At 40.6% G+C, this 24123-nt stretch overlaps 1 protein-coding gene across 1 annotated transcript in view; it reads left to right on the forward strand.

Moving 5' to 3' along the window:
- Nucleotides 1–24123, forward strand: part of ARNTL (aryl hydrocarbon receptor nuclear translocator like) — a 545416-nt gene that overhangs the window by 289940 nt on the left and 231353 nt on the right. The window contains exons 11-12 of the mRNA XM_044059187.1: nucleotides 2218–2464; nucleotides 8989–9095. Coding sequence (XP_043915122.1) covers nucleotides 2218–2464; nucleotides 8989–9095 — 354 coding nt within the window. The remainder of the gene's footprint in view (nucleotides 1–2217; nucleotides 2465–8988; nucleotides 9096–24123) is intronic.

The following is a 24123-nucleotide window of genomic DNA, read 5'->3' on the forward strand; positions in this document are numbered from 1 at the left end:
AGCTACATGTTAAATACTACAAACCGAGCAATGTGTAGCAGTTTCTCTGACTACAAATGTGATACCAAAGATACTGCTGTTCAGAATGCTTATATTCTGACTAGCAGTATTGCAATACCACCTGATTGGCATCTGCCGATCATACCTCCTGACATTTGACACCCAAGCAGCTTTCCGCTTCAGCCCACCTAGCACTACATCTTTAGTTTTGAACATAACCCACTAATTCTTCTTACAGTACTTTTGATTTGTTTTTTTAGCTCGATGTCTTGTAATGGAGAAATTATATTTTTCTCTCTATTTGTATGTGGAGAATTATTTTCACCTTGATATACTGGCCTGAGTCAAAATAAACTTTTCAGCCATGATTTGGCCAAAAGGAAAATAGTATAGAAAATATTAAGAATATGAAGTCTAATAACAGATTCAGTTCAGTGGAAGATGCTGCTAAGAGGTAAGTAACAAAAACAGAAACACTGTAATGTTCTGTAGTCCATCTCACCCTTCATTCTTACATATGGGATCGGAGCCGATCCTCGGCTCCGACTTGGCCTATTTACAAGCTGGAAGTCTTCTAGTTGGCTCGTGGCTAGGTATGTATCCCATGGTGCACCAGTACAATCCCCAGATCTTGCTTGCTGCTAACTAGGAGAGACAATAACAACTATACCAAGAAGCCAATACTAAAAGGTCTCCATAAAAAAGAATAATATTTTTCTGTCTCCAGGTACTTCCAGGCTGGGGGTAGGCAGGTGGATACGTAAGAATGAATGGTGAGATGGACTACAAACATGGAACGTTATGGTGAGTGCATAGCTTCTTTTTTCCTCCAGCTGTGTTGTAGTTGACTGCTGAGCTATAGTAGTAAAATGTAAATAAACCTTACTTGTCTTAAAGGATAAACTGTAATATTAACAGGCTTAGAGCACAGAATTGCCACCTTCAAAAGAGGCAAAATTAGACAAAAGTTGCACCCCTTGCTCCACCCATTGAACTGTCTTGCTCTACCCCTTTGCTGTACTTATTTCATGAGGAAATGAGCATGTCTGTTTTCCTTTCTAAGAGGTGGAAAGTCTTTATTAACTAGTCTTTTGACTTCTTTGCATTGCACAGCATACCCCTCAGCTGTCCAGATTTTCACAGAATGTCCAGATTTTGCCTCATATTTTTGGTCAGTTCTTCATATAATTTGTGAGATTCTGGTCTCTCGTTGAGGACCAAAGTCACTAAATAATGACCCACATTTGAGTTTTATACTTCAAATCCTTTGGAAAATGCATGTTAATACAAAATCTACTATTCTAACAACTTTCTAAGTTTATAAGACCAGTACTTAAAATGTGTCCCTGATTTTGGTCCTTTGTTGTAGTCCCCCCCCCCCCAAATTATTTTTAGCTTTGTTCAGATTTTCTTACACTTAGAGGTTAAGAGGTATGTTGCACAGTAGCAGTAATTGTTGAAGAGGTGATCTTTTTAGGCATATAATGTGAACACCCAGGTATTCTTCAAAGTAACTTCCAGACTACCTGATCAACAGACAGTTTTCAGATACTCTGGGGAAAAAAAACAGATAGATGGCAATGCTGTCGAGGCATGATACCATAGTCAGTAAGTAAACACAATAAAAACCTCAGTTATTTCCAGATGCAGCGACCAGAACCAGGGAACAGTGTTTACATGTTCATCTTTTGCTCGGATGAAGAAGGTAAGGGGAAATGATAAAGAACTTCTTAGTACATGGATCCTTAACAAATCTCTAAACTGTGTATTACCACCGCACTTCATAGTCATAACAGTGAAAACAATGGATCTTCAGCTGTACTAGAACAGAAGTAAGTATGCCATAAGGTCAGAAGGGCTGTGGAATGTGTATTTTGAATTACTACAACAGTACTGACCAGTGTTTAGCCCCAGACTTTTCTCAATATAATGTGTTTTATTGTTCACATTTTCAGTAGTGTACTGTTTTTTAAGGTATGTGCTTCTAGCAACACTTCTTAATAGGAAGTTAAAATTACCATTTGTAGTCCGAGAGGAGACTGGTTTGAAAAATAAGTGATGCAGTTAATAATAATGTAATTTTTTATGGCCTTTGTTAGTTTGAAGGCATATGTGTGCAGTAAAAATGTAGCACAATTTGTCTTGGATGTGGGAAGAATTTTTTTTTTGAAAATTACATTATTTTTTATTTTATTTATTTATTTATTTATTTTACAGCTGACAGAAAAAGTTTTTGCACTATCCATAGTACTGGATATTTAAAAAGTTGGCCACCTACAAAAATGGGATTAGATGAAGACAATGAACCTGACAATGAAGGGTGCAACTTAAGTTGCCTTGTAGCAATTGGACGCTTGCATCCACACATAGTTCCACAGCCAGTTAATGGTGAAATTAGGGTAAAGCCAACAGAGTACGTCTCTCGGCATGCAATAGATGGAAAATTTGTATTTGTAGATCAAAGGTAAGTCCCACTTTAGAGTACTAAAATTAGCTTCATCTTCAGCTTTTTATTTAAAAACAGAAAAGGTGGAAATATCATTAGGTGTCTCACGTCCCTGTAAGGACGTGTCACATTTTATAAGGGTATGTTATTAATTCCACCACCCAGAATTGCCTTTAAAAATTAATCTGATTCTTCAGTTATTGTTGTAGTATCTATATCCAGTAGCATCCTATTGCTTTGTGAAGAGTCTTTGTCACCATCAGTGATTTTTATTTATCTATTTTTGTCTGTTTTTTGCCACTTGCATTCTTTTGACATGTGCTCACTCAAGTCTTTGTAGTGTTGTCATGGTCCCTTATCCTTATTTATATCACAGATTTTGCCATTATTTCTCTGACTTGGTCCATATGTTGATGGTCAGACACTGTTTTACTTGGCAGCATTGTTCCCATTTTTCCATTGTATAGTAATACCTCTTAAGCTAAGCTTCAGAGTATATCACTATAAAGTACTTCTGTTGTAATGGTGTTTCCTAAAGATTGCAGTTTTCTCACGTAGTGTTTTCATACAGGATTTGCATCGGGTGGACCAGTTGTCTATGTAAAGAGAAGGAAAGTGTTGTAAAATGTATGCTCGACTACTGCTTTATGGTTCTTCACCTGCAGTATAGATGATGACCTGGGCTTCTCATGTAGTACATAGGTATAGGAAACCAGCGTATTGCCTGTTGGCCTACCAGAAGCGTGACCACCATTAGTGTTGCTGTTGAAATTATGATGTGTACATTTGCAAACCTGAGAGACCCAAGTCTGAATTTTTCACATTAGTCTATTGCCAAGTCCAGGATTGAGATACTTCTGAGTATTCCCCTTTATTCAAGGTACGGCAGTCTCAGAGATAGTATATATAAACAGCAGGGGTATGTAGGATACAGTTTCACCATGCCATGGGGCATAAGAAAGTCTAGCCCCTCCAGAAACATTTAATGACATTAAAGCAGCTTTTGGGTTTGCTTTCTTTGTCAGTTGCACTTTATTTTTCATAGTTGTACTGCTGCATTTACAGTCCTTTCATTTCTGATAGGGTGCATAGCCATTATCTCTTGTTGCAATTAGCAGATTCCCAGCATTTCTTAAATGTACACAGAGAAGAGAAAGACTGTTTTGTAGTCAAGGAAAGATTTTCATTGATGCAAGGTTTATTAGGCTTCAAGAAGCATAATTGCAGTAACCCCGTATTGATATTTGGCAGTTCCCTTATATTTCTGTGCATTATTTTTCAAGGATGTTATGGTTTATGGCTTATTATTTCTGATTTTAAATGAAAACATGTCTTTTAGCATTGGAAGGTATTACGTAATGGCATTTTTCATTTTTTCTGTTGGTATTTATTTGTAGTATTAATTTCCTCCCTCTGTTAGCACCATTAGTTTCATTCCAGGTGTGAACCTTCGAATAGAACTAGCTCAAATGTTGCCTTGTAGACCAAGCAGAAGTCACTTCATTTTCATTTGTAAGAAAAAGAACATAATGTGACAGCTTGTTTCCCAACCTTATGCTTTTCCTAGTAAGGAGTCCTATACTGTCAAGGTCCTTGAAGATGGATTTCCAAAAGCAGTGATCTCCCTGGAGTAACTAGGCAAGCCCTGTAGAACTGGATGTACTACAGAACAGAGCTGTAGCTAGCTTTTCTGGCACCCTGTGCTGTTCCTCGATCTTGCACCCCCCCTTGACTTCAAGTTGAGGAGCAAAAGAAAAGGGGTCTTCTTGTACTTGAGGACAAAACAAAAAACTCTTTGTTTTCTTTTACATTGTAGCAAACTGCTGCATTTAGCTTCCTATGGTTTAAACCACACAAAGCATTCTGAACATCAGTATTGCACTAAAAAGCAATCGGTATCTGCTAATTGCACCCTCTAACACTTTCCACCTGGGGCAACTGTCCCTTCACCCCACTCTAGCTACGCTTCTGCTACAGAATTTACTTTGACTAAAAAAAATACTTGTCTTGAAAGTCCTGGAAAGGGTATTGTATCAAAAGTTCAAACTTTTGTAAAAAGCCCTAGAATGAAATATGGAGATACTCATTTTGGTGGGGGGGTTTTGTGCTTGCCTGGCAGTCATGAAGCTAGTGCCCAAGCAAGATTAATTTCTTCTTCTTCAAATTCAGGTTACTCACATACTGTACATTTTTTACTTTTGATTAGAGTTCACGTGTATCAGTCACGTTCTGCAAATTCATAAGGAAGCAAGAGTTGCAAAGCCGCAGTACACCAGTAGAATGCTGAAAAGAAGTAAACTAGAGGGATGTCTGATAAGACAAAATGCAGCCATCTGTGTAAACGTAAACTGGCAATAGTCCTCACTTAGATGGGCAATGAAATATATGAAAAGCAGTGGCCAGAATGGTAATTTACAGTTTAAGGGGATGTTGATTAAATTGAAATTGTAAAAAAGTGTTTGGGTGGGAATTATGACCATGGATGACTACATGATTTTCCCATGAGTATAAATATCACCAGGAGTTGGCAAGTCATGCTTGACCAGTGGTTAGGCAGTGATTCCTAATAATATAAAACTGTTTTGTTTAGAGAGCTTTTTCTTAACTTGTTTTAAACATGTCTGTTGTATGTAGTGGCGTCTTTATCTGCACAGCTCTATACACCTGAAATGTTTCAGCCAGTTCATCAGTACAGTATATTGTAAATGAGCACATTGTTGCAGTACCCTGAAGTTGTTTATCATGTAGAATTTACACTATAGCTTGCAAATAGACTTTCTTTATATTTACATATTTTAACGTGCATTTGTTTTAGAAAGAATTAAATGAAAGTAATTGCGATGCTGGACAGTTTTGCAGAACAGATGATGTTCTTTATATTGATCATTGCTGCTGTAGCCATAGCTGTAGGAGTTTACATCCTGCCAAGGATATAGCAGCTGTTCGGCTTTCAAATCTTCAGGGCACCTTCCTTGTGCCCAAGCTGTCAAGGAGCTCTAGCTGAGCTAACTAAAAGATAAGTTTGGGTGCAAGGCCCTTTAGAGCTTTACTGCCAGAAAAGAGTGCGCTTCTCTGAGGCTTTCGAGGATCGATGGTCAGCTTGTGCTTTTCTTTTTTGGCCAGTTATGATCTCTTTTTTTTTTTGGGGGGGGGGGGGACTGCTATTTTCTTAAATTTTGTTGATGTTTTACTACTTTCCTCTTCAGGAAAGTTATTTTAAAGCTAGAAGTGTTATTTAACAGACTGTCTTTTATACAGAGGACTTGTTTCTTCTGTCAGTTTAAAAGATGTGTATACTAACTGAAAATGTGTTTTCTCTGAAGAAATTGTGTTTATTTTTCCATTTTGGGGCTGCCGTGATACTTTAAAGTGTTTTTCTGTGTTTCTTTCTGCCAAAAAAGTAACTTTTGTGGACTGGTAGTTTTGCCCGCATTTGCTACTTGTCTCTCCCAGCAAAGAGGCACCATTTTTGGCTTGACCTTGGAACCGTGTACTAGTCCCATGGTCAGTCCTTCTTCCAGCCACAAAACAAAAAAGTTAAGCAAACAACCTTTGCCACCACAGCAGGCTAGTAATTTGCCTCAGCTGGGCGAATCTGCTTTCGCCATTTGTTGTACCTTAGACCTCTCAACTTTTACCCTGTGTCCCTCTGGTGTAGCACCTGCAGTCACTATGGACTAGGGGTTAGCCATGTCCTCTACAGCTGTTGGAATCCCCTCAGTGGGAAAGGGAGAGGCACTCTTATTGGTCCTGGGAGAGAAAACAGGGAAGTTTCCCTGTTGTGTCAGAATGCTGTGCCAATCCCTGGGGAAGCAGTTCCTGCAATTAGTAACATGGTTGTCCCTAGTTTTCTGTCAATAAGTAGAGGAAACCAAGCATGAATCCACTCCTCCTCAAATGTCTGGGACTGGCTCAAGATTTAATTCAAGGTAGTGATCCTTCTTGTAAAGTAGTTTGTGATAAAAAAAAAAAAGGGGGATTTCCCCTTTTCCTTAAGAGATTCAAGATCCTGAATCTAAACATGAAGATGCAGGGACAGAGTCTGGTTTTGTCCTCAGATTTCTAATTTAGACTCAAAGGAGAGCTCAGTTTCTGATCTCCCTGTAGGGTCTCTCTTTCTGTAAGATTATTGCTAGAATGTCCAAGTGTTTTCAGTGGAAGAACTCTTTCTCAGTCGCTAAGAAAATACTATGAGTTGTTACAGAAGGATTTTCTAAAACCGACACCCATTCCTCCTCTTCTCTCTGCTACAGAGGAAGTGCATCTTATTGCCTGCAATTTTCCTGATAGCAAGCTGTCCCTAAAAAGTCAGATGAGATGTATTAAGTTCCTCAGTCTTTTAAATTTTTATACACTATTCTGAAATATAGCTGCTGGTTCAGCTGTAGTTGATTGCACTGCTGCTAAGCACTTAGTTAATTCCAGTCCTACTCATTCTAATAAGGATGGGAAAATTATAGATAGGTATAGGAAAGTGTACACGTCTGCAACTTTGATTTTCAGAATTTTGAATTGTCAGGCTCATATCTTAGTTTGTTCTGAAAAATTGTGAAAGTATGAGGAACGTTTTATATTCAGTTTCTTCTTGTGAAGATAAATCTACTTTAAATAACTTAATTTCTTCATTTGCACAGATTACTACATATTGTTTGCAGTATGTGTGACTATAGATATTTCTTTCTGGGCTATGGGCACTGGTACTGTTTAAGGAGGTTTTATTGGCTGCATTCTCAGAACCTCCCAGATGATGTAAAATTAGATTTTAAATAGGTTGCCACCTCTCTGGGTTTTTTTTCCGGACTATCCGGAAATCAAACCGATTGTCCGGTAGTCTGGAAAACATTGCACAAACTCCGGTATTCTGTTTCGAAACAGAAACAAACTATCAAACTATCAGTTTGCTTTTTTACAGAAAAGCAAAGTAAATCGGCAGAAATTAGGCATCAGGAATGAAAAAAGAGGGCGTTCCCAATCCGCTGATGTCATGAAGATGTCATAAAATGGGCAGAATGTGGATGGTAGAGGGGGCAGAAATGGGCAGGGTTACAGGTTATGCAAGGGGTGTAGTGTGGCCTTTGTACAGTTTTTGCCACAATAAAAGGTGGCAACTCTAATTTTAAATTCTCCCTTGGATAGAAATATGTGTTTGCCCCTGTACTGTAGAGGTAATCAAAAAGTGTGATGAAAGTTTCAAGCTGATCCTGGAAATCTCTAAGATTTTTCAGCCACCCTTTTTCAAATTGTCCAATGAATTTTCTTTCTTGTCAATTCTGGCAAAAAAAAAACAAAAAAAAAACAGCCTTAACAGAATTCAAGTAAACGGATATTTAACAGCAAGGGGGTTTGAAAATGAAGTTTCAAACCTCCCAAAACCAAGGACAGTGTAACAAGCCTGAATGACTATTCAAAAGACCTTGTGACCCCTTCCCACCCTGCTGGCCCTTTGCTCTTCCAGAAAGTCTGAATCTTAGTTTTTCTCTTTGTCAACAGATTGTTTCAGACTTATGAGTTCTGAAATTATTCATCCAAGCCAAACTGGGTGGGGTTGAGCATTTGGAGATTTCCTATATCTTTGTTAATAAGGTCCATGTTGATTTGTTCCATGGCCTTGCAGATGAGGCTTGTGAGGCTAATGGCTCTATAGTTCCTGGGGTCCGTGGATGCACCCCCTTTGTGTAAGGGCATGCCAAAGCTGGTTTCCATTCCACTGGGACGAAGCCAGTGCATAGGCTGTGATTGAAAAGCGTGCTCATTGGTGATGCCAATTCCAGTTTTAACCCATTTAGAACACAGCCCAGGATGTTGTCTGGTCACACAGAGGTTGTTTTTAGTCTTTGGAGAGGGCATTTAAGACCTGCTCCTCGGAGATACTGGGGGAGGGGGTGTTTGGGATGCTTTTGGGTATATGTGGCGGGGACAGGGGAGTGAAGTTTTCACTTAACTTGTGAGCCAGCAGGTTTGCTATATCCACAGGTTTTGTATATGTAGTACCATTAACTACGAGTTCAGCGCATGTTCCCTAGAATGTTGGTATGAGACCTGCATTAGTGTCAAAGACGCAAGTACAGCTGATGGAAAGTCTAGCCAGGAGAAGAAGAGGACAAATGTAAGTACACACAAATTAAGAAAAATGAAGAAATGAAAAAGTTTACTTTTACATTGGCCTGCCTGCCTGTGAATATCTACTGTTATGGTAAGATGTTAACCCTATTTTATCTCTTATGCACTTGTCTTTTGTAGCTCAATAGCTGTATGCAGTACTGATGTAAAGGCCATAAGGCCTTCAGCTGTAGAACTTGTAAATAAAGCCATTAGAAGCATCAGAAAAGGTCATTAGTACAAATCTGCTGATGTCCGTTACAGTACTTCCAGCCACTGGTAGAATGTTTAGATGTTTGGGGAACAGCAGTGTACACCAAGAGTAGCATATTACTTCTAGCAGTAGGCCTTGTACTTGCAAACAACATCAGTTTAGTGGCAAACAAGTTAACAACTCTTCAGTTTTTGAGTTTTGTAAAATTTTTTGTATTTGCATTTTCTAGAGCAACAGCAATTTTGGGCTATTTACCACAGGAACTTCTAGGCACTTCATGTTATGAATATTTTCATCAAGATGACATAGGCCATCTCGCAGAGTGTCATAAACAAGGTAAGATTATTGTAACAACAAAAATAGATGAAAAATAGCAGTAGTTTAGTTATTTATTTCAGAAATATTGTAGTTTTAATAGTAATTGTCCTATCTGCATTATTTGAGAAACAGTCATGTTTTGATTTCTGCAAAACCCGTCTTCTGTCTCACAGCTGTTCTGCAATTGGATCTTTTTTATGGTCTTGCAAACCCCAGTCACAGAAAAAAAACATTAAGCAGTTCTTTTTTGTCCTAACCCTGCTGTTTAGTTGAAGGTTTGCATTTCTCACCAGTAAATTAATTTTATTTGCTTGATACCAGAGGTAGGTGGACTGTTATACAGCACCTTTTTCGCCATTATCTGGGTCTGGAGTGTGCACATAAAAAATGGCAAGGAATAAACAGCAATTTTGAACAATGTAGTCTATACAGTAATGAAGCAACACAGAGAAGATTAACATTTCTGGGCATCGCTGTTGAAAAAAGGTGTTCAGACAATGTTAAGTAATAATTACATTCAGAAATGTTAAAACTGAGGTCAAAGATGTACCAGGTGGTCACCACATTTTTGATGGGGCAGCACTTCCATTTACTTAAAGGCCTTGAGTCCACCTGAGTCAGTGCTATAGCCAGACAGTCTCCCCATTTTTGAAGGAACATTTTCACCATTTCATGTTGTAATTGCCTAACACTGATAGTGAACTAAAAAGGGTACAGGTGGGACACCAAAAATATTAAAAAGGGTACAGGTGGGACACCAAAAAGATAAATATGTTCACAGTAATGTATGCTTTATATTTCTTGCTGCTGAATTAGATGGTTTCAGTATGAGCATTTTTAGTATATATGCTGTACTGTTAATTGCATATTGATTATATATGTCATAAAACAGTTATTTTTCTGAGGCGCAACAGCTTGAGTTTGACGTACTAATCTGAAAATTGTGATGATACTTGTAGAAAAAATTATTACGTCTGCAATTAATCAGATGCTGTGTTTGAAATAGAAACCTTTTTTCCACAGCTCTCCATTGACATCAAGCACCTGTTCCATACCAACCCATTCATTTCTCCTTTCCAACATCATCCAGGAATGGAGATTGAGTGGAGAGAACCTTGGGCCACAGTCATAATGAAGCAAGGCCTAGGAAACTTATCCTGTCCACTCCCCTTTCTGGCTGACAGTCATAATGTAATGACCACAATACCACACTCAGGATGGGTGCTTTCTTTTCCACACCAGCTTGTTTGCTAGAGTAAAGTGCACCCCAAAGCTCCACATTGTGTGCGGTTTGTGCATCCAATACCTTCATCTCATGGTGCTCCATCAACAGGATCTTTACCAGACACTTCCATTTTTCTTCACATATAATGGGTGAATCAGCATCAATTCTTCACTTCCACCTGATCACAGCTGGCTCTTCAAGTGATGGGGCTCTTACTTAAACATAAGTTTCTATGGTTATAGTCAGGGCTAAAACCTCTGTGCTGTAGTGTCGAAGAAGCCTTCATAATCTAATGTCAGGGACGCTCCTTGATGATTTTTGGGGTTGAGGTCATCCTTTTCAGCAGTCATTAATTTACATATTGCTTACAAGTCCCATGCTTGCAAATGGATATATGCTGATGATGACAAATCTTTTGACATATGTGATGACCTGCCATTGGACCAGTAATCAAGGAGCCTCAATCCTCACCACTGGCAACAGTAGGGGATATGCACTGAGAGGATGAGACTGTACACACAGTATTTCCAGATGCAGCTCTCTGCATCAAGTGCAATTTCCCTTAAGAGCACACAGAGACTACAGTCAGTCTAGGGCTGGTTTCTCCCTCTTTCTCTAGATGTTCAGTAAGACTCCCCCCTGGCATAGCTATAGAGTTGAGATCTCAGCTGAGTGGCCAAGCCAAGACTTCCAGCACCCTCTCAGTCCGAGTGTTTTGTGTCCCTGCCCAAGTAGCTGACACACTCTGAGGTTTCAGACACACAGACACACAGACACCTGGGAAAGATAGCTCAGGTTTACCAGCTATGCATCCTTTTGCCCAGACTATAAGGTAGTTATCACTGCCACCAGCCAACTCAGTTTCAGCTACTTTAAGGCCCTTAACAAAGGGTGTCCAATCTTACTGTGTGATATTAATACAAATGGTAGTTTGCAAGGCTATTAGGAGTGGCCCACAGTGTCACCAAATAAATATGCAAGTACTCTCAAAACTTAAATATTTCTGGACAGATCAGCCACAATGAAAGGTTTAAATATATGCAATACAAAATAATAAAAGAACAAGAAAATACTCACTCTCTCTCTCTCTCTCTCTGTGTGTGTGTGTGTGTGTGTGTGTGTGTGTGTGTGTGTGTGTGTGTGTGTGTGTGTGTGTGTGTGTGTATATATATATATATATATATATATATATATATATTCAGAGTGACATCAGAGTTCAAAACCACATGAAATATTTAAAACAACATTGCAGGACATTCTCAAATAAACAAAAAAAAAATCTAAACTATGCTTCACTATATTCCTGACTGAATCTAAGAGAATTACTATACCCTAGTTAACTTAAGAACAAGGCAGATGTGGTGAGTAGATCTTCTAGTTGTTGCTGTCAGGTCCAAGACAGAATACAGAATGGTCTGTGTCTCTCTAAGAGATATCTCAAATTATTATCTCAAATATTATTGCTGGGATAGCTTGCAGAATAATATAATTTCTTGTCATCTGATTCTGTCCCAAGTGAAACCCCCAGTGCTTGAAGTTGACAGCATTTAGCATCTACCTGTGAAAATGCACAGACCTCAGATCTTTGGCAGATGCTGAAAGTCATAAAACAATTACATCCCATCACATTTCAGGTCTAGTAATTATTTCACTTTAAAGACAATACAGAGAGCTCCCTAGTATAGACATTCTGTCTCTAACTGCCGTAAAGTAGTTTAATTTCAGCAGTTTTTCTGAAGTTAACCTCCTGTACTCCAGTTTCCACAGTTAAAATATGTACATTTAAACAGTTACACTAGTGCATGTACATTTCTGTTCTGTTCCAGAAGGGCACACTGTGGTTACATCTGAAACAGCACTCTGCAAAAACCTTTGCAACACACACTTCTGCACCACTTTGATATACACATGACATACAGTTCTAATACATTTGTAACACAAGCACCTTATATGAATCATGGTGATATTCACAAATGATGCAAAATTATTTGCAAAATTCCAGATAGCTGGGCTGGCAGTATCTCCCTTTGTCACCCCCCCCCCCCAATATTCACCAAGGATATTCACAACACCAGGTTAGTTGCCCAATACAATGCATCTGAAATTCTGCATGTGCAACTAACACTAGGTAAGACTGCAATCCAAATTGTGGCTTGTGACAGATTCCCCACCATGCCCCAAGATTCTCACTACACCTTTCTAAACACACTGGAAAATATTAAGATACAACCACACACCCTAATACTGGGTTATTTCAACTACCCTGCCATTAACTGGGAAAACTACTCGTCTACCAACACCTTTGCCCAATTCATAAATTCCAACGCCGTGGATCAACTAATCCATAGTCCCACCAGGGGCTCCAATATCCTAGACCTAGTAATTACCAACATGGGAAATCGATGCTCCACACCTATAGTCACCCCCCTCGTTGGTCAGGTCAGACCATAAGCTAATCACCCTAAACATCCACATTCCTCCCTCACTCCCCAGTAAGGAAACCTCCATAAAAAACTTCTCCAAAGCCAACTTCATGCTACTCAAGTCAGAAGTGACAAACTTAATGACACCCATGCAGATGGGAACTGAAAGTTCGACTGCTGAGTCCTACACTAAGGCACTGTATGAGCACATCCACTCATGCATGAATCGTGCCATCCCAAATAGAACCAAGATGCTCTCCTCCAAAAAAAGGAAGCCAATCTGGTAGTCCCCTGCCATAAACAAACTTTACAACAAAAGGAAGAAACTGTTGCAGAAAAGAGGAAAATCCCACAATGCAAAAAATTCCCTTACCAGCCTCAGTAAAAAGCTGAGATCCCTTGTAAAATCCTCCAAAGCTAGTTATGAAAATAAAATTGCCAAAGATTCCAAAGACAACCACAAGGCATTCTATAACTATGTCAAGAATCTAAATGGCAATGCTCAGATCTGCTCTGAGCTACAACAGAATGGCATTAAATATACTGATCCCAAGGATATTGCCAATATCCTGTCTGATCAATTCATTGCCAACTTCACCCCCTCTCACCCTCTAAACGGCCCATCTCAGTACCGGAAGATTGCCAAATTCCGGTAATAACGGCCACACAGGTAAAAAACGCACACTCCAAAGCTAAGAATACAGCATCCAATAAACAAAACATGAGGGAGGGATAGGTTCCTGACCCAGAGACTCCCCAGACTCTGGAATAGACTGCCCATACATGTCAAGCAGAGTGCCTCCTTGGCCCTTTTCAAAAGGAACGTTGACGATTGGATGGGAGAAAGGAAATTCACCCCGGGGATCACATCAGTCGCCCTGCTAGATAGGGGTCCAGGGAAGTAAATAGTGTGGGAAGAAATAGCCAGGGAATTGTTATGGCTAGGCTTGTATAGGCCCTAGGGCCGATAGCCTAGTACCAACCTATGAACCTATAAGAATACAGCATCCATGGGACCAGATGACATCCCAGGCTGTGTACTACATGAACTATGAAATGAACTGGCACCTCACCTAAGTGTCATGTTTAATCATAGTCTCACCTCAGGCTTCATGCCCACTGAGTGGCACACAGCTACGTTTATCCTACTCCACAAGGGGGGGATCCACCTTGGACCCCGGGAACTACTGCCCCATCAGTCTGACAAGCCTGATCTGCAAGGCCATGGAATGTATTATCATGGAACTTATAAACAAAGACATTGGCAACCTTCAAACACTGGACCTCATGCAGTTTGGGTTCATGAAAGGCCCTTCTTGTCTCCTGAACCTGATTGACTTCTTCGAGTCAGTCTCCAGAGTCGTGGACAAGGGTAAGGTGGTCCACACCTATCTGGACCTCGCCAAGGCCTTCGACAACATCCCCCACTCTGGAATCATAAATAAACTTACTAAGCTGGGCATTAATCCCTACGTCACTCGATGGTTTGCCAACTGGCTTACTGACAGAACCCATACTGTAAAAGTAGCTGACTCCAATTCCAGTTCAAGACAAAGTGACAAGTGGAATACCTGAGAGTTCAGTCTTGGGACCGCTCTCGTTTGGCATGTACTTCTCTGAAGTACAGGCCAACACTAAGGGACTCTGGTTAACAAAGTTCACAGATGACTGCAAACTGGGAGTCTTTATTAAATCCCCAGATGATGTGGATATTCTGCAAAAGGGCCTTACAGAAACAGATGCTTGGTGCCAGAGCCATGGGCTCAAGCTCAATGTCAAGAAATGTATAGTTATCCCCAATGGGGAAAAAACATGTACCCGAGAATTACCACATAGGTGTCAGTACACTAAACACCGAAAGTGTGATAAGAGACTTAAGGACACAGGTGAACATTGGTCTCACCTTCGATAACCACATCGCTGCAACAGTCAGGAAATCCTTCTATGTAGCACACCTCATCACTAAGGGCTTTTTATCCTGAAAAAAGGAGGTCATTGTCCCACTGTACTCATCCCTCATTAGACCCATTATAGAGTACAATGCCCCGTTTGGTATGTACCTCTCAAGACGTCTGCAACAACTGGAAAGGCTGCAGAAATACCTCACTAAAAGAATCACAGTCCTAAAGCAGATGCCCTATGCTGACAGTCTAAAAAAACTCCACCTATACTCGGTCACATATCGTCTACTCAGAGGCGATCTCTGCTTAACATACAAGGCCATGTCAAACCCAGAGCTGTTGGACATGCTACACTTCAAGAAATCCCAATCCCTCAGAGAGACACGTTCCAGGGATCTAAACCTTGTCTTCACAATGTCAAAATATGCTGGAGGGATAGGTTCCTGACCCAGAGACTCCCCAAACTCTGGAATAGACTGCCCATACATGTCAAGCAGAGCACCTCTTTGGCCCTCTTCAAAAGGAACCTTAATGATTGGATGGGAGATAGGAAATTCACCCCGGGGATCACGTCCATTGCCCTGCTAGACAGGGGATCCAGGGAAGTAAATACTGTGGGAAGAAATAGCCAGGGAATTGTTATGGCTAGGCTTGTATAGGTCCTAGGGCCGATTGCCTAGTACCAACCTATGAACCCTTGTGAAATGTTGATTGAGGGAGATAAGCCTAATCTGGGAATACATTACTCCATACCCTGTCTTGACAGCCCATCTGTGTTGGCATTGCTAACCCTACTGCAGTGCTGCACTGCTATATCACATGCCTGCAACCCTAGGCTCCACCTTAGTAACTTGGCATTTTGCTGGCTGGCTCGATGTAGCCATGTTAGGGGATTGTGGTCTGTAACTGCATTAAATTTTCTTCCATACAGATGAGGCTGAAGTTTCTTCAGTGCCCACACTATGGCTAGACATTCCTTTTCTACAGCTGCATAGCATTCCTTCCTGGATTAGAGCCTATGGCTGAGATATACCAGTGGGTGCTCTTCTCCCTCTTAGGAAACCTGGCTGAGTACAGCCCCCACCCCATGGTTTGAAGCATCCACCTGCACAACAAATTCTTTGCTGTAATCTAGACTGGCTAACACAGGGGGTCCTTCCAAAGCTCATTTAAGCTACTGGAATGCCTGCTCACATGCTGTGGTCTACACTAACTTATCTGGCCTGTTTTTTCTTCTCTGGTCTGTGTGGGGAGCAGCTATGGTACTGTAACTGGGGATAAACTTTCTGTAGTACCCTGCTGTCCCTATGAATGCCCTCACCTGCTTTTTGGTAACAGGGGCAGGCAATGCCTGAATGGCTTTCACTTTGGCAAGTTCTGGCCTAATCTTACTACTCCCCACTCTATGTCCCAGGTAGGTGACCTCTTCCATACCCACCTGACACCTATTGGGCCTCATGGTCAACCCTGCCTTCTGTAGTCTGCCCAGCACCTCCCTGACATGCTGAAGGTGCTGTTGCCAGGAATGGCTGTAGATGGCAATATCATCTAGGTAAGCAAGGGCAAAATCTTCTGCTCCTGCTAGTATGTGATCTACCAGCCTCTGGAAAGTCACTGGGGCATTTTTCACCCCAAAGGGCATCTTCGTGAACTCCTACAAGCCTAAAGAAGTCGCAAAGGCTGACCTCTCTCTAGCACTGTGAGTCAAGAACACCTGCCAGTAGCCCTTGGTAAGATCAGTAATGGTAAGATACTTAGCCCCACCCAGCTGCTTTAGGGCTTCATCTGTCCTAGGGATGGGGTAAGCATCTGACTCTGTGTGACTATTTAATTTCCTGTTGTCCACACTGAACCTGATGCTGCCATCCTTCTTTGGTACCAGCACCACTGGCGAGGCAAAGGGACTGCTGGACTCGTGGATTACCCCCATTTCCAACATTTCATGCATTTTTTCCCTCAGTCTGACTCTCTCAGGCACCCTATAAGGGGCCTGCTTAATAGACCTTTGGGTTCCTGTATCCACATGGTGCTGCACCCTGATTTCCCAGTGAATATGCCACCAAACTCCTGTAACACTGCTCGAATTTATCAAACCTGGGTGGGGGGAAGCTGCTGGGACACTGCTATCCCTTCCACTGAGGTGTCAGTCCAAGCCTCACTGAGGAGATCAGTCACCAGATCCCCTCAGACTCATCCTGCCATCCACTGCAAATACTCAAGCACAAGGGCCTCCCTATTGTGGTAAGGTTTCATCATATTAACACTGTATAGTTTGTGTCATCACTGGGACATTAATCTGGAAGACTAACCTAGACTTAGTCCTCCTAGACTTCTGTTTTATGTGACCTTCTGGTCTTCAGGAGGTCAGGCTTTTAGCCCCTTAGTCATAATTTGGACTTGTTCCTGTCCCCAACCTTGGCAGCGGACCAGAGAGCCAGAGGGAAGTATGCATCTGGCTCCAACCTTTGGGGTACACTCCAGGATGTTTGCTCCATCCATTCCCTCAATAGTCAACTCAGGCAGGCCTATTGCTGTTCTTGTCATTCATTTGCAGAGTGCCACATGTTTTCCTCTGTGATGTCTTCATAGATGCCCACAGAACTGGGCAATCAGGTTTAGGAGGCAGTTGAGCTTACACCAGGTCATTGGCTCAGGAGTGGAGACATTGATCCCTTATTTGAGGCTTGATGGGAGCTTGAGTTATGGGTGTGGAATCTCATTCTTAGGAATGTTAGTTTGATGTCTTCACTTGGCCTGATGCACACCCTGCCCCTTGTGCCTCATCAGTGGTCCCTCTGATACCTAGCACTCTCCTGTCAAAGACTTGCAGGTGGGTGTTTCTGTGCATGAACCCTCAGTTAGGGTTGTTGATGAAACTACCTCCCCATGGTGTCTTCAACAGAGTCTGTGGGTTTTGAGACATTTACTTTTTACAGGGTTAGGGAATATGACTTCTTCACCTTCTAGTACCCCTTTCCATATGCTTCCTGTTTGAGGATTCATTACAATTCATGAGGTCTAGGATGCTTTGCCTTCTATGGTCTTCCTCTTGTCCTGCTCCCCTGACTGCCTTCCAGGGGGATGAGCAGTTGCTCCCTCCAGTCATCCCTTTCTTAGATCCATCTTGTAAGGATGTCATCTTGGAAGCCCAGATGCACCCCTTCACTCTACTCCTATGTCCCCCAAGAAGGTTGATGCCAGGTATAAGTTCTGATGATAGGAATGAATTGCTTTTAATCATTGTGACTTGTATAGTCTCTGCAAGCTGACAGTGGTCCTTGAGCCCACCACCTTTTTCCCTTTTGTTACCTGACAAGTATTCTAGACCTTTATGTGTGTAATAAGACTACATATTTCTGTGCCAGACTGGTGCTTAGGGCCCTTGGCTGTTTGTCTCATTTGTCCAAATTCCAGTGTTATCAGGTAGAGCCAGCAATAGGCAAGCTGCATGTATGTCCCAGAGTCTGCAGTCAGGAAGGACATTTTTCATAGCCTCTCTTTGGCCACTTAGGTGGATTTTCAAATAGTCCTCTGTAATTTGGATTGTGTGAGTGCTGTTTCTAGTGGTACAGGCTCAGGTGTGTGCTTTTGTAGCATGGTAAAACTGAGAGTATCCACTCTCAAGAAGACAACTCACACAATTCCAGAGTCTCTTGTGAAGGAACCATTTTGCCTCTTGTTTGTTATTCTTTGGGCAAGTATGTACCCGTGTAGTCTTATTTCTGCATGGCTACTTTTAGAGAAAAAAGTCATTTTTTTTATTTTAAAATTTGCTTGGCTTATATAATTTGTGCACACATTGTTGTTGCTTTTTCTGAAATTACTAATAACTTAACTGCATTGGTCTCTGTGACCTTCTGTACAAAAGTATTCCCTCTACAGACTGAAGTACTTATAGGCCCAACAGTCTCACCAGCCTTTTTGTCCATAGCTGTGGAACATACTGTAGCACCTTTCATTTCTGCAGACGCAGGCAACATAACTGATTTAGACCCCAGTCTGATTTTTGTGCAGGGTTCAGATGTCCTACCTCTTGAACCTAGGAAATTTCTTTGAAAAGGTTACAGAGGCTGCGGACAGTGGTCACTCAGTGATCAATGCTTATGTCTACCATGCTGGTATTATTGAAAAATTAAACAAACGTAATATAAACCTTCATGTTTTCCCATGGACCACGAATTGGATATCCAACAAATCTTGTTAGAAAAGTTGCTGCTGTTCTCTCTGAATGCAGAATTGTAACTTGTAGGCTTCCCTTTGTATCAGTGCTAGGCCCTCTCCTGTTTTGCATTTATTTTGCAGACATCCAAACCAATCTACCAGAAGTGTGTTTGACTATGTTTGCTGATGACTGTAAGCTGGGCACTGTTATCTGCTCATCCATTGATACTAAACAGTTTCAACAAAGGCTAGAATATGCACATGCCTGCTGTACCAAAACGTTCTCAAGCTAATGCAAAAAAGAGCAGTGATATTCAGCAAAAACAAAGCTGCTCTTGCCTCAGATACGTTATAAATGGTACTCCTCTTCGGAGAGATATCATGAGACCTGGGTACTTATGTTAACAACTTTTTCTCTCATTTGATTAGCATGCTTTCCTATAGTCAGGAAATCCTGTCTGACCCAGTCAACTTCCAAGTATCTTCAAGATCTAAGTAAGTCATCCTGTCACTGTAGTCTTCCCTTGTCAGACCTGTCACAGAATACAGTGCATCCTTTGGTACGTGTAAATCCAAGAGTTTTGCTCATATGAAAATGCCTCAAAGATTTGTAACCAAGAAAATTAAAAACCTTAACCCCTTCAACTCCCCCTAAAGATCAACACAAGTCTCCTTATACTCAGTAGCATACAGGCTGCTCCAAGGTGACCTGTGTCTTTTCCCACCGTGAAAGACCGAATCCTATTTGAACTCCTATTTCCTTGCCAGACTAGTGGCTCTACAAATACCAAAAACAAATAAGCAAGAGTCATTGGAGGAACAGGTTCCTAACTCAACATGTTCCCAGCCTTTGAAATAAGTTACCACTGTAGGGCAAAGTACTACTTTGACTACCTTTATGGCTAGCCTGGATGACTGGATAAGTGGACACAAATTTACACCATGGTTATAAAGTACAGCCGTGCTTGGTTTGAGAGAGAGTCATATTGAGTGCTTGAAATAGGAAGCAAGAAATTTTAAACGTATGCTTGTAAGTGTGTGTGGCTAGGCATCTTATGATCTCCATGATCACTTGTCTAGTATTGCTCCCTTGTTCCTTTATATATACCACCACTTGTGTGGTTTATGCGGATAAATGTTTGTGTTTTTTTTTACATTTGGGTTCAGCAAAAACAACCTTTAAGCGTAGGGTTCAGGAACACACACCAGATTAAAAATAGAGAGAAGGAGAGAAATTGGTTCTAAGATGACTGCACACTGAGCAGCAGGTTTATTAGAGGTCTCCTAGTGTATAAAATTAAAGTGGTATTAAAAAAACAGTAGAGGTTAATAACTTGTGTAAAATACAAATACTGGTTAGTTGCTACACTGCCTGGATGTCTGCAAAGAGGAAATCTGAGAAAATCAACCAAAAGGAGAAGAAAAAACTCTGGCTGGAAAAAAGCCTTGCAGCTGTCCAGCAAAAAGCAGTGCAGGTTTCTGTTTCAGTTTAGGTACACGAGATGGTTTCCAATAATTTAGAGGAAAAATGAATCAAATATGCTCAGATGTATTCATAATAAGTGAGACACTGGCAGAATGTACAATGTTAAAAGACTCAAAACTGTAAAGAACAGAGTAAGGTTTAAGCAGTTATTCAGATGAGCTAAAAACAAAATGCAGAAATCAGAGCTAAAATGAAGGAAAGACTGGCTGAGAAAGAGGCTTCTGAAGAAAGACCATTTAATGTTAGAGTTAGAAAACAAAGTACACAGAGAAAGCCTGGTATAATCTGCTGTACCAGAAAAACTAGAAGGAATAGATTACATTAATTTATTGAAAATACAAATAAGCAACTGGACTGGTATTTCACAACAAGATTTGTTAATTAAAAGGGCACATTCATGTACATGCTCCAAATCTGGCCATGAGAAAGCAGCCAAGACCTATATTAGTAAAGAAGCAGTCATACCAACAGAAGCAGCTACTCCTGACAAAATGGTGACCTAAGGGAACAGTATTAAAAGTTGGGGACACCAGAGTTTGTAGAAGATGATTATTCATTGTACACCAGGCATAAGAAAAACAAGTATATCTCTGCAATCAGGATGTCGAGAGGCAGGTGTGAGTTTCAGGTTGCTATATCAATTTGTCTATCGAATTTATTTTTTTCTGGAGGATTAAAGACATTTTTGAATGCAGAACAGGTTAAGGAGGAAAGAAAAATGTTTTGCCAACAAATGGTGAGCCAGCAAGCTGTTGTCCCTCTCCTGACAGTAACAAAGCTCATAGAGAGAACTTGCCAGTGAAACCTTTTCCACCATTTAAAAGGAGAGTGATGGAATGACAGGAAAAGCACAGGAACTGAGTTGAAAATTCAGGAGTGCCTTGGACTCAAAATCAAAATAAGACCAACAATAACATGAAATTAGTAAATAAATTGAAGAGTTGTAAAATGTTATTTCCATTGTATGCAGTTTACACGTGAGAACTGTGATTCTGCAAGAAGTAGCAACTGAAAAAGGCTGGACATTTGTTGACTTGTCTTAAACTTGTGGGAGGATTCCAAAGCATAATTCCCATTGGACACTCAATGTTAGCACTTGAAATGCCGAGTACCGACAAGCTGAAAAAAAAATTGAAATCACTGTAGAATAGCGAATCTTGAAAATTGCCCTTCTCCTTTAAACTTCTTTTTGCAGGGGAGGCAAGCCCCACTACACCCCCCAACCCCTGAACTTGCGTATATACCAACTCCAATATCACCATACCTTGGAGAAAAGGGAATTTTCCGAGAAATGGCATCTTTAACTTAGTGTGTGTATGTGTGTGTGTGTGTGTGTGTGTAGATATATATATATTTTATATATATATTTATTTATTTAATGTCCAATCTTATTTTGGGACTCACTCTAGTGAGTCCTGACATTTCAAATGGTTACCATCTCAGTGTGTCATTAGTGCTTAGAAGGACTAGGAGGGGACTAAAGATGTAACTGTAACAAAAAAAAGCTTCTGTTCTTTGTAATACTGCTATAGTACATTTCATGAGGTAAATTGCATGCTATGTTGTAAAGTAGTTTTGTATATTATATAGAGGTATTTTAAATGTGAGGTATGTGTGGGAGATTCTTATTAATGACTGCTGTTTATGCAGTATGTATATTAAAGTATCTGAGCTTTACACTATAACAAGATAATATTTGGATATAAGTAGTATAATGCTGCAGTTCTGGGCTGCTGGGGGGGGAATTTAAAAGTATATTGCTCCTATCGTGTGCATTTTAAAATATTTATTTATTTTGATATTTGTTGACAAGGTACGTCCGTTTGAGCCAAAACCCTTTTTCAGCTGAGGCCCGAGGATAAAAACTCCACAAATAGTACAAAAAGCAGATAAACCTTCTGGGAAGTTGGCACAATGTTTAAGGTGTTTACCTTGCAAATACAAGGCACAGGGTTTGATTTTCACATGGGGTAATTGACTAAGTTTAAAATGGCCCACAAGGGCAGTTAGCCTAGTACCAGTCTATGAACCTATAAACAAAATAGTATTCATAAAGACTAAACGGAGTATTCAGTACAGTTGTTTGTCTTTCGGCTTTTTCCCGGTAAGGGGTCGCCACAGTGGAACTCCGGTGCGCTAATGATTGGCAGTAGATTTTTACGAAATGCTGAGGTGCCAGCCTGACGCTTAACCTTCAACGAAGGAATGCCCATTTACGCACGCATGTCTTTTGAATGCTACCCAACCGCGAGGAGGTCATGCAGACTCCACACAGAAGGCACTCCTAAGCCAAGCCGAGAATCGAACGGGAGAACCTCTTGCTGTCGGGTGACAATGCTACCGCTGTACCACCGCGGAATTCTGTGTAATACATAAGCTACTATTAGACACAGACCAGAATACAAAATATCAGTATTTTTGGTTAACAAATTCATACAGGCTGCACAGAGCATTCAACAGTCATAAGACTAATAATGAAGTTGCTATAATAAGCAGGCAGGAAAACAGAACAACAGTATGATTAGTCTGGTGAGATAAGAAGTAGAAAAATGGATAAGGTAGTCACATGAAGAGGCTTAGAGTCAAGGTAGCAAGAGACCAGTGAGACATAATAAGAGGAAAGGGCATAGGTGCTTGAATAGTAGTAGGAAGCAGTTCGACAGAGCAGTTGGGGTGTGATTAGGGGACATGGTGAGAGGAGAATAGATATGGAGGTTTTTCAGTGACATGTCCAGTAATAACACATTGGAAAGATATAATTATTTAAACTGTACGTGTTTTTATTATTTTTAAAAACAGTAAAATTATTGTTCTTAAAATGTTTTCTAATATTTTTGAGCTTTTCTCCCCGTGAAAATCCCCAGTCATACTTTCCCAGTAATCCGATATCAATAAATAAATAAGTCCCCCTGTTTTTATATAGGCAGAAGTCTAGACTTATGTTTGTAGTTGATGCTACAGATAGGGGAATTTACAGGTCTGTAGGTATGTACTATGATAGCCGTCCTTGCAAGCCATTTTACAGCTGACCAGTTTTCTTTTTTGTGCTCTAACCTGTCCCATTTGGTTAGAGGTTGGCCTTCCCCATTCCAAGGCTGATAATAATATATTACCCCTAATGAAAATAACTGAGATCATACCATAAATAATTTGAGGGGACCCATTCATTGGATAAAGCATTTAGGAGCTGCCTCTATTAGTAGTACAGGGGACAGTACTGTGTGAAATTTTCTGTTTCTCATCCATAGATCCAAGTTGTGCTTGAGTATGGACAGGGATGAACTTTGTTTTATGTAGCTGGAGATTCTGTTCCAGAGCAGCAGTACCCTCTGCAAAATGTAGCAGAAGATGTACATCACTAGACCAAGTATTTCTGATTCCATTTGACTTGCTGATGTGCAGTAAATCCAATAGTACTGGGCTGAAGGACACCTTTTATGCCAGACACAGGTCACCTCTTAGCAGTCTGTAGGATACTGAGTATAGTGATTGGGCTAACTTTTGTTTAAACAAAAGGCTAGAAAATGAAGAGCATGAAAATGGTATTTTGGTAGCATTTGAAATGAACAGTTAATTTTCCATTAGCACCTGCTTTTAGCTGAAGACGGGGAGCAAAACAGGTGCAGGTCATTAGTCATGAGAGTGTGCTCTGAGAGATCTCTGAGATCCTCTTCCATTTGTAAACCTCTTTGCTGTTTTTTTTTTCCCATCAGCAAACACTTTCAGTTGGACTCTTGTGGCTACAGATGTAAGCAATTAATCAGGAAAGGAGTGAACAATGGGTTTGAGTTATTTGCATTAAGAAAAATTATAATTAGTAATTAAAGGGGAACTGGCAATCAGCTTATTG

This window comes from Protopterus annectens, chromosome 17.part0, assembly GCF_019279795.1.
Source record: "Protopterus annectens isolate FY-2018-M chromosome 17.part0, PAN1.0, whole genome shotgun sequence".
In the NCBI taxonomy this organism is placed as follows: domain Eukaryota; kingdom Metazoa; phylum Chordata; order Ceratodontiformes; family Protopteridae; genus Protopterus; species Protopterus annectens.